The sequence below is a fragment of the Pteropus alecto genome, unplaced genomic scaffold (genome assembly GCF_000325575.1).
Source record: "Pteropus alecto unplaced genomic scaffold, ASM32557v1 scaffold71, whole genome shotgun sequence".
NCBI classification, from domain to species: Eukaryota; Metazoa; Chordata; class Mammalia; order Chiroptera; family Pteropodidae; genus Pteropus; species Pteropus alecto.
In genome coordinates, this window is record NW_006433024.1 from 6,369,171 (window position 1) to 6,381,517 (window position 12,347).

General features: G+C 31.9%; 1 protein-coding gene across 3 annotated transcripts in view; it reads right to left on the reverse strand.

The window, feature by feature from the left end:
* KIF18A (kinesin family member 18A) overlaps positions 1–12,347 on the reverse strand; it is a 77,569-nt gene that overhangs the window by 23,134 nt on the left and 42,088 nt on the right. For all 3 annotated transcript variants that reach the window (XR_001516540.2, XM_006907991.3, XM_025044035.1), the window contains exon 13: positions 10,686–10,921. Coding sequence is in view for 2 of the 3 variants with exons in the window: in XM_006907991.3 (XP_006908053.1) it covers positions 10,686–10,921 (236 nt within the window). In the remaining variant the exon portion in view is untranslated. The remainder of the gene's footprint in view (positions 1–10,685; positions 10,922–12,347) is intronic.

Genomic DNA, 12,347 nt, shown 5'->3' on the forward strand with positions numbered 1-12,347 from the left:
CAAAATGATGGCAAGGATTTTTCTTTTGCTAACACTCATATTAATATGTGAGTGAGGAGATATTTTGGGAAACTATGCTAAATTAAAATTAGTTGGCAAAGTTCTAAAGTGAAATCAAATATTAATGTATTCATTTCAATAAACACTTCTAGGCTACAAATGATTGATACAATTACTGTACTAATCATAAATCTGGGTTCTTTTTAACAGCTTTGTGACTTGTGGAATTAATAGTTGTAAATGATACAGGTGAATGAATTTTAACTATTTTAAAAATATGTAACCTTAAGGTACTACTGAATTAATCAAATAAACATTTTATCATGCATTCATAAGACACTATTGTGGTTACTGTAGTACTAATGCCTACACAGACAATATCAGTTATTTGCAAACATTACAAAGAGAGAATATATGTTCGCATGTATAAAGAATTGTCATAGTCCTTTAAATTAATTCAGCACTCTGGGTAATAAATCAACCATAACTTTCTGATACTTGTCTCTGTGGGAAATAGCAGATACATATTTTCTCTCTGTCTAACTTTCATAGTACTCATGCTTATTTAAGATGGGGAAAAAAAGACATGCAAATAACCTTTTTAATTTACAGCAACATTTGCAGTTACAAATGAATAACCGAACATGGTCTTGTGTATAAGACTAAGGGCCAAATGAAATGTATTTAAGCTACAAGTATGACTTCTGTTGTTTATTGGTAATGATTAAATTTATTTGCCAAGTGGGAAAAAATACAGAAGATTTAATTCGTAAACATTTTTGCTGCTTCATACTTATTATATAGAGAATTAGTATTGAGATTTCCTATTTTTTTAAAATGAAATTTCCTCATATTCAAGTAATTTTAAGGGAAACAAACTTACATTGGAACTCTATATTAAATCAGAGTATCTGTACTATAGTTCTACTAGTATCTTTTCTTTTATTGTACTTTAAGATAAAACCACCGACACGGGATGCAAAATTTAGGAAAAGGAAAGGTTAGGGACAGAAATATTACTAAATGTGTTTCCAGATGGATAATGAGGAAATCTTGACTTTTCATTTAATGTCAGAAATTTTATCAGTTCCATAAATAAACCTTGCTGGCAGCACCCCCATCCTGCATGGCACTCAGTGAGTGCATTTTCTGTTTTCCAGACCCAAAATAGGTCCATGTTTTATCCCAAATCAACAGACATGTAGTCTGGAGGCAAAGATTTCAAGTCAACTATCTATCCCCAAATCAAGTACAGACATTAGTAAAGTAGTAAAATTAACAAAATTTAAATTTAGTTTCTTCTTAAATAAGAATAAAAGGTTATTAATATTAGAAAAATAAAAATAGTGTATGTAACGAAAATATAAATATTATATCTTGGGATATCTTTAATAACAAAAATGTAAGATATATATGAAGAAAATGTAAAACTTTGCTGAGGAATATACAAGAAGATGTGAATATGAAGAGACAAACTGGGAATGAGAAGATTTGATAGATTTGAAGATTTGATAGAAAAATATGAAGACAAAACTAATTTATAAATTAAAAAAAAGATTTTATTTCCTTAGAATGGGAAAAAAATTACTGTAAGATTCTTAGGGTCAGCCAAGAACATTTTAAAAACAAAGAATAACAAAGGGACTAGCACTGCTATACATAAAATTATAAATTATCAGTTATTAAAACAATAACTACTAGCTCTAGGATAGACAAAAAGGCAAAATAATAGGTTAGAAATCCAATAAACAGAATTATATATTAAAACATAGGTGCCATAAGGATGGATTATCAATATAATAGACAAGAATGACAGGCGCTTTGGAAAAAATTAAGTTAGATTCTTGCGTATTATCTTACATTAAAATAAATTAGGAGAAAATGACAGTGAAAATTCAAAAACTTATGAATGAGAGGCATTTTGAGGAATGATTCCAAAGTCAGAGAGGAAAAAAAACTGCTATTTTATTATATAAGTTTAAAAATTTCAGAATTAAAAAGGAAATCTCAAAGAGTAAATGATAAACTTGAAGAATACATTTGCAACATGCATCTTGGAGGAGAGTTAATATCCCTTGATGATCTCACCCAGTTATATGGCTTTAAATAGAATCTAAATGCTAACAACTCTCAAATTTATATTTCAATTTAGACTTCTCCCCTGAACTCCAGATTCTTATATCCAACTGCTTTCATGGTATCTCCACTTGGATGTATCTTAGGCAAATTTTAATTGCCTCAAATTGAACTCCTCATCTTCTACCACCTTTACCCTATAAAACTATTCCACCTGAAGTCTTCCCCATCTTTTTCAATATGACTTGATCTTTTCAGTTGCTAAGTTAAAAAATCTTAGAGTCATCCTTGATCATTTTTTCTCTCACATCCCAAATTCAATATGTATGGAAAGTCTGTTGGCTCTATCTTCGAAATATTTTAGAGTCTGACCACTTCTCACCAACTTCTACTGCTACCAGCCTGGTCTGAGCCACCACCATCTTTTACTTGGGTTATTTGCAGTAGTCTCCTGTTTCAACCTTCGCCATACTACAAGCTATTCTCAACGTAGTAGCCAGAGGGATGTTTTTAAAACACGACTGAGATATGTTACTTCTTTGCTCAGATCATTCCATGGTCCCTGTTTTGTTCAGAGTAAGGGCCTAAGTCCTTTTAGTGACTTACCAAGTTCTAAGTAACCTGCCTTCCTTCTCTTTATCTCTATGATCTCATTACTATCTACTTTCCTTCTCTTTTCCTTTGTACTAGCAATTACATGTCCTTCTTGCCATTTCTTGAATATGCAAAGCAAACATCAGTGTTAAAGATTTTGCACTGCTTGTTCTTTCTAAAATGACTCTTCTTCCAGATATCCACAAAGCCAACTCTGTGAACTCCTTCAAATTTTATCAGTGAGGCCTTCCTTCCCTGACCATGCTATTTAAAGTAGCAATCTCTTGTTAGTCCCACTCCTGAACTGCCTTTATTTCTTTTTCCATAGCATGTACTACTTTCAAAGATTCTGTTGAATTTACTTACATTTATTGTATTTCTCCTTGCACTATCATAAGCTCCATGAGGGTGAAGAAGTTTGCTTTGTACTTTGATGTATCCTTAGCATCACACAAGTGCTTGGCACATAGTAAAAGTTAAATAAAAATTGCTGAGTAAATGAATAAATATCCATATCTTAAGCTCTTATAAATAAGTAACAATTTTTACAAAAGATGAGTATGCCAGAAAAATGTTCAAATGACGGCTAGATCATTCACAGAAAAGAGACCCATAAATAGTTGAACTATATTACTAAACAAAGGAAAAATGAAAATTAGATAATATTTATGACTATTAAATTGGCAAAGAATTAGTAAGTAATTAGCAAAGACAAAAGAGAGCGAGAGAATCCCAGATTTAATAGATACATCAACAACGACAAGGTATGGGCCTTATTTGGATACTGATATGAAAAAACTGTAAAAAGAAATAATTTATGAGACAATGAGGGACTCTGAATGCTGATTAGGTATTTGATGATATTAGGTATGAAGAGGGCATTGTGTTTTCATTTAGGGACACTAAGATGCAAATGGAAGAAATGATATGCTGTCTAGATTTCCTTTAAAATAATCCAGTGTACATGTAGATGGGGTGGAAGAAAGCAAATGGGGGCTCTCAAGACTAGCCATAAGATAATTCTTAAAGTTAGATGATAGGTCCATGGGGCTCATTATAGTATTTGAAAATGATTTTCTAAAAATTAAAAATAAAAAATATTTAAACACCAAAAGCTGGCGAGTCTGAGGGGAAAGGAGCTCATTTTTTTCCTACATTACTGATGGGAATTAAAGTTGGTATAATCATATAGGCAATCTTTTTTATAAATTTTAAAAAATGTGCATATTTCTTGAGCCAGAAATTCCACTTCTGAAACTTTATCATGGTAATAATCAGATATGAGCACCAGGATAAATACACATATTTGCATAATGCAATATTATTTATAATAAAAATTTGTTAAACAACCTAAATGCCTAAGAGAATAAATTAATTATGGTTACTCTCATTAGACTTTTAAAAACACAGTGTGTGTTTTAAATACAAAGAATTCAGTTGAGCTAGTAAATATTCTTTAAAGGTCCCTACAGCATCGAGGAAAAAAAAATCAAATCCCACAGAATTTCATATTTTTGAAATTTAACAATAAAACCTCTTGACATTACCTGTTTGTAAGAGCATAAGAAAAGGCCAGTAATACATATATAAGTTTAAGATGAATGAGACACCTTTGACTTGTTTTGCTTGAGTTAAATCACTTCAATTTTACTTCTAAAATGTGTTAAGACTATCATTTATAGTATAATTTTAGCAATATATGCTATCTGGGTATTGCTTTATGTCTTAGGAAATGCAAATGTAAATTTCACTACTTATAGTTTTTAAAATGAACTTCAATATTCTAAGAGTGTAAAAAATAAATATAAGTGGCCTCGCTTTATAGCCCTTCTCTGTTATTCATCTTTGACTCTTTATTCATAATGAAGACAACATACATAATTCATGGAATAGACAAGACATATTCAGCAAATAGTCTACAAAATCATGTGAACAAAATATTGAAACAACAAACAAAGAAGAAACATAAAACAAAACTCACCCTCTGATATGTTTTCAAAAGAAAATACGTATTTATAATGTAACATTTCAAGTTTTTCCTTTTGAAAATACTATGGAAAGGAATTCAGAACCAAGTAAATGTTTTGTTTTACTGTTGACAAGTATAGTCTGCGCAATTACACTGAAAGTGAAATATGGATTTTTAAATAAGGAATAATGACTATAATACAGCAGATGGTCATTATTTCTCAATCTTGGTGTTAAAAACATATTTCCTCTCCAACATCTTGAATATATTATATGGGAAAAAAATCAATGCCCAAAAGGTATGAGAGAATCTGAAAAAAAATCTTTTTTCTTTCCAAAGATCTCACCTAGGTCAGTTCTAATGTTGATAATTCTTTATTTCAAGAAAAATTCTATCTATTGATTCATCTATCTTTCTACTTATCTCCAAATTTCTTATCATCTTAATGTAAAAATATAACAGAAGGAACTTAATAATAGAGACCTAAGTAATTCAGACCAACTTCCCTACTGAAAGCAACTAAAAAATCTGGACAAAATATAAAAAACATGTGCTTGAAGGCACAGGAGAGCTAACAAGACTGTGATGGATTATAGGCAAGTATCAAGAGGTAGTTGGAGGTCAGAAGGTAATCTCTGCATTTACAGTTATTTTCCCTGTGAGGTTCTTTGCTGATGCTGAAGGAGGGGGCAGAAATGCTTAGCAACATTGTTGAGAGCTTTGTAGGTCTGGGGTGCTGGAACTGGAATTTAGGGCCCACTAAAAGGAGTTGTTTGTAAACCCTCCTTGCTTTGAGTTGGGATGCCAGACAGCTAAACTCTAAAGGGTAAATCAAGGGGTAGCCAGGCCCTTCACAGAGCAACAGTTCAATTTCAAATTATCTCAATCTCTAAAATCGGACTGAAATTAGTTTGGATTGTTAAAACCACCAGGAGCCTGAAAGAAGCAAATGTAAATCCTCTCTGAAGGAAGACATTATTATCAGAAGCTTTAAAGTATTTTTACAAATAATTCTGCAAATACATGTAATTAGCATGTATGTAAGGAAATGAAACCATGTGAACAAAAACTAGCAGAAAGATAATAGAAACAGACCCAGAGGGTTCCAGACTTGGGCCTTCTCATACCCAGCCTTTAAAATAATTGCACCCATGTGTTCAGTAAGAATTTCTGGAAAGAAATGGAAACTATAAGAAAAAATCATATAGAAATTCTAGCACTAAAATAAAACCGAAACTAACAACTTGATTGATTTAAGAACCATTTGACGCAGCTAAAAAGTAAACTATAGAACATGTGAAATTTCCAGGGTGAGAAAAAGCAATTACAAGCAGGAGAAGGCGTAAGGCATAGATACAACAATAAGTTACTATGCAATAAAATCGGCGTCCCAAAAGTAGAGGAGGAAGCAAACAGGGCAGAAATAATATTTGAAGATGTAATGGTTAAGAATTTTAGAAAACTAATGGAAGATAACCCAGATACAAATTTAGAAAGTTCTATGAACCCAAATAAGAGAAGCAGAAGTAAAATTACATAGGCACAATACAGCAAAACTACTAAAACCCAAAGACAAAGGGAAAATATTTTAGGAAGCCAGAGGTAAGATTACATTCAAGAGAGCAACAATTAGAATGAAAGCTGACTTCAACAGCAAGAATGAAAGCCAGAAGATAATAAAAGAATTTTTTTCAAGTGCTAAGAGAACTAAACTGGAATTCTATACCCAGCAAAATAGTCTTAAAGAAAGAAAAGTAAAATAAACACATCTTCAGATGCATAAAAATTAAGAAAATTCATCATCAGCATACACATTGTAAAGAAAATGTAAAGTTCTTTAGATGAAAAAAATGGTCTTGAATGAAGATGCAGAAATGCTGAACATATGTAGAACAAAAAAGTAAATGTAAACATTGACTATATAAACAATAAAAATAATATACTATGGGTTTTATATATATAGAAAAATAAAGTACGTTTTAACAATGGTATATATGTCAGGAGAGGGGTTAAAGGAATTAAAGAATTTTAAGTTTGTGGCACCACCCTCTTCTCAGTGCCACAAACTTAATAACAAATAGTTACTTTGATAAATAAATAGTTACTTTATTAAAAATTCTTTTAATAACAAATAGTTACTTGGATAAATAGACTCTGATAAGGCTATTTATCCAAAGGTAAAAAAAAAAGTAATTATCCAAAAGGTAACTACTAAAAAAATATAAAAAGAATGCATAACACCCAAGGTCACCGAGGTGAAAAATGGAATATTAAATATTACTCTATCATTTCAAAGGAAAGTTCCAAAGAAAAGGAATTTACAATAAGCAGAACAATTAGAAAGCAAATCAGAAGATGGTAGATTTAAACTCAACTATCAATATGTTCATTAAGTACCTTAAGTAAAATATAAACACTGATAAACAGAACAAAAAAGTAAAAATGCTAGGCAAAAGAAAAGTGAGGTAGCTACGTTAACATTTAACAAAGTATACTTAAAGTTAAGAAAAGTTACTGGAAGGGAATCATAATAAAAAGATGTAAAAATTCTAAAATACACATATGTAAAAATATAATTTCAATAAAAGAAAGCAAAAATTGAAAGAACTAAAAGGAGAATGTGGTAGAATAGAGAGTAGGCAGAATACCCTCTTCTTCTAAAAGATGTCCATGCCCTAGCCCCAGAACCTATGAATATGTTACATTACATGGCAAAAGGGATTTTGCAGATATGATTGAGGTTATGGAATTTTAAGATAGGAAGATTATCCTAGATTATCCAGGGGGCTCAATTTAATCATATGAGCACTTAAAGAAGGGAACTTTAACTATAGGCAGTAGAGATAAGCAGAAGGGTAGGTCAGAGAGATTCCAAGCATGAGAATGATTTAATCTAGATAGAGGAGAAGAAGTGATGAAGAGGGCCACATGCCAGGGAATATGGGGAACCTCTAGAAACACTGAATGACCCCGGCCAACAGCCAACACAAAAACACAGATCCTAGCTTTACAGCTACACAGAACTGAATTCTCCTAACAACCAGAATGAACCTAGCTGCACATGCTCCCTTAGAACCTCCAAATAAGAGACTTGGCTGGCTGACACCTTAATTTTGGCCTTGTGTAACTCTAAGCAGATTCACCAATTGAGCTTGCTGGACTTCTGACATGCAGAACTCTCGGATAAATAAGTATTATTTTAAATTAATATGGTTGTGTTAATTTTTTAGGGAAGCAATAGAAAACCAATACAAAATAGAAAATCCACAGTAATAGAGGAAATTTTTAATAGATTTCCTCAGTTTGTGATAAAACATAAATTTAAACGTAAGTCAATAAGAATAAGATTTGAAGAACACAACTAATTTGACCTAACTGACTTATATAGAATATTGCAACTAATGATTACAAAATATAAATTCTTTAAAAGTATACTTGAAACATTTATACAAGCTAACTACATGCTTGGTATAAAACAAGTCTGCACAAACTTCAAAAGATTAAAATCATACAAAATATTTTCTCTAAATACAATTCAATTAAGCTAGAAATCAATGACCTAAAAATAGGCTAGGATTTGCCACAGTTTTTTGATATTAAAAAACGCTACATGGGTCAAAGAAGAAATTGTAACATAAATCAAAATATTTTGAACTAAATAAAAATGACAAATATTCTGTATCAAAATTTTCGGGATGAAGAGAAAGCTATGTTTAAAGGTAAATCTATGGACATAAATTATAAATTAGAAAAATCAGAAGCTACAAAATTGTATTATCTGGAACATTTGAGATGTTGTTCCTGGGCAAGTCTTCAGTTTGGCTCAAATAAACTCTTAAAGTAAAAAAAAAAAAAAAAAAATCCAGGTAAAATAAATGTGAAAACAAATCCTGGTGTTACAGGATTGAGGTTGCTAACTTAAATACCCTCAGCATAAGAAATGCAAAATGTGAGGGTCTTATACTCAGATGAGCTGCCCACAGGGAGACTACTAATACGTAGTATTTTTCAGCATCCCCTGGACTCTTAACCATATGCTTTTGTATAAGGCAGCTTTGATTCCCCCTGATTTCCCACGCATGAAACTCTCACAGCTTCAGAGAGAGCTCTGCATGCAAAAGGTACGTGGGGGTGTAGTTCGGGAGGAGAATGGGGCTAGTAGGCAGAATGTGGGTGAATTAACATTCAAGTCTGGAACAAACATTCATCCTTATCAGTTAGAAGGAAAAATAGCAATGCGAACATAGTGAAAATCGAAGGAAATAAAAATAATAGCAAAGATAAGAGCAGATATAATTAAATAGAAAAGAAAATGCACAATGAAACAGAAAACAAACATCCAAGAGGAAAAAACAAGAAAGCAAATATTTTAGTGACAGTTCTGACAAGGGATAATACTAAAAGAAGTAAAATCAAATGCATAAATCTGTAGGTATTTCCCTCATCCTCTCTTAAAATCTATTGACATAATATTAGTGATTGGAAAAAAAACAATAGTTGCCAACAGAAGAAACTAGGTAACTTTTGGAAGTTGGAAAGCAGATCAACGGAAAATCTAGAAGAGAAAAATCAGGACCCCAGCTATCATGAGAACTGCTTTTCCGCAGTCTGTGAACTCAGATAAAAAGACTGGGGAGTAGGCTATGAGATGACTATCAACGATAATTAGTAGATCGACTACTCCATATATTTACTGTGATGTTGTATTGTAAGTTAAAACTCTCTAACAAAGTGGAGACCTCCCTAGCACCAACATTTGGAAACAAAGAAAAATAGAGTAGGGCCTTGGGAAGATGCAGATTTCCAGAAAGACATAAAAGTCTGGTGAGAGAAAAGAACATGAAGGCAGTTGTAACCAGAAGAGAAACTCTAAAGCACTCCAAACAAACAAACAAAGTCCAAATCCTCAGATAAAGTAATAAAAAAATTCCACCGACTCAAATGAGCAAAGGATATATTAGAAAAGATGAAAGGTCACTAGCAATCTCAGAGTTGCAAATTTAAAAAGAATATATATTAGTCTAGTGTTGCTGTTATTATTTTGGGTTAAGGTAAAGAGAAAATAAGTATTTCACTGACATTTAGTATAGGAAAAGTTTTTGAAGATTTGCAGGTTACTTCTTTTTTAAAAAAAATTATTTGTCCACTGACTCAGCAAATCAGTTTCTAGGATTCAGGTACACATGCATGAATGTGAAGACACAGGCATGCTCTCTGATGCACTGTTCACCAAAAGAACAAAGGTTAAGTAGATTATGGTGTATCTATTCTCTGAATTCTCACAAGTGTTAAAAAAAATAAGTTAGATTCATCATGTATGTTCATAATAAACTAAACAAATAAACAAACAAAAAGTTGTAGGTTAGTATATAATGATTTAGCATTCATATAAAACCTAATAAAAAGCTAGTTATATTATCTAATAATCAAATTCATTCCCTCCCTCCCTCAACTCCCCCCACCCCCATTTCTGCAAGGATGATCAAAATATCAAGAGACTTATCTCTGAGAAAAAACACAAGAATGGTGTTCTTGGGGAAGTTGAAAATGGTATTCTATTTCTACATGTACTTCTGTATTGTCTGAAATTTTTTTAACCAAGATTATATGTTAGTTTTGTAATTAAGTTTTCCATGCACACTTTTATGAGGAGAGATATCAAATGATTGCCAATAGAAAAACAGGATATTCCACACTGTTAGTTGATCTTATCAACAGCTTACTACATAAGAATTAATATTCTTAATTATAATCTCAGTCTTTAATAGAGGTCACATTTTAAAGGATGGAAGGAAAATTAGTCTATCGAAAATGAAGAATATAACTTAAAGGTTTTATTGCTAGAGTTATTTATAATATCAAGCATACCTGCTCTTACTGTTGAAAGATACTGGTTAATTGAAATAATTCCAAATCTAATATTCCCATTAATTCTCATAAAATAGCCAAACCTATTAAAAAATTAACTGTTATGTAGATTGATATGTAAAGGAGGCTAATCTTCAGACATGTCATTATTTACTTAATCAATGAAAGCTGTACTTACAACAGGAAGTAGACTGAACTGGCGCAAGCTGTGGGAAAGCCATAAAATCGGAAACCCCAGGCAGACCGTTGTGCTTGGTACGTTCAGTAGTCTGGTCAGCCCAAACAACCACTTTTTTCCTCTCTACCAAATGCTCAATTTCTTTGAAGTCAGACTCAAAAGCAGCATTTAACAGGCCAGCTTCTTTTAATGCACAATACTGTTTTCTTAGAGTTGGTAATAAAGCATTCAATACTCTATATACAGAAGGTGACAAGAAGAGAGAAATACTAAATTTTAAATACATTATATAGTTCTATATAACATCCAAAGTATTAGCAGATCAGTAAAATGATTCTCTCTATATATTTTCCTTTTAGAATATTTCAATCGAATACCTTAATATATTTTTAATACATTAAGTATATAGTGGAAAGAATCTTGGATGGGAACTACAAGCACCAGGCTGTAGTCTCAAATAGTCTTCACTTGCTTCTATGTGATCTTGGATAAAGCACAAGTGAGATTTCTCCTCCATTATCTGGGGATCAATTGGATAGCAACTAATTATAATAGGAGATTGTTTTGAGAACTGGATGAGTTAAATACATATAAAAGCTATTTTCAAAGCATAATGTGATTTACAAACCAATTATATTGTTATTGTTACTAAATATCATGGCATTGAAATGAAAAATTAATACATTGTCAAATGATGAGACTCATTTTAGGTAAATAACATTTAAAAAGTAGTAACAACAAAGGAACAAAACAACTTTCCTTTCAGTTAGCTCTTTATGGGCTAAAACAGTAACTTTCAAGCTATTCCTAGGGATTCCAAAGAGAAAAGTTATGAACAAAGATGGCAGGTACAGGGAATCGATGGGCCACTGGAGTCTTGGCTCTGATTCAGAATCTTCCCTATTGTTGCCAATTAGAACAGTATTGAATGTATCTTTTTATGTATTAGACCTCTGTGTAAGTGTTCACTAAAGAAATGCCACAGCTATCTAGCTATAAATTTATATACTCAGTCAATGGTTCCTAACATTTATGTATATTAAATTTATCGGGGTGACATTGATTAATAAAATTATATAGGTTTCAAGCGTACGATTTAACAATACGTCCTACATATATTGCATTGTGTGAATCAAAGAAGATGTCGAACAACATGGATGATCTTGAAATAATTCAGTCCTGTTGTTCCAGTTGACTTATAACATCCAGGAGATCAGAACCATTTGAAGTATGAATAGGTCAGTGGAAAAAGAACAGGCATTAATTTTAACACACAAGGGTATAATTGCTTTATTCTCTAGGGGTCTTAAATATTTAGATAGCAGTACGAATAGTCTGTGACGCTTTTCTTTTTGGTGAGGGTGGGGAGTTCTCCATTTAAGCCAAGTAGGTAACAACTATAAGAAAAAGTCATTAATTTGAAAGTCAATAAAAACATTTATTGAGTATGTGTACTAATTAGGTGTTGTGCAGCAGTTAACATAGCAAGCTTGAGACTGCTATCCTTAGAAACGCTTGTAGTAAGATTGACTCTTGGCTGGCATTTTGAACCTTGGATTCTGACAGGGTTCTCATTTTCAAAACTGGTAAGAGGGACTCACTGTGCTTAAACTGTACAATGTGTTTTATGCTGAACAACTGCTTTCCTTCTGGAAAGTTTGG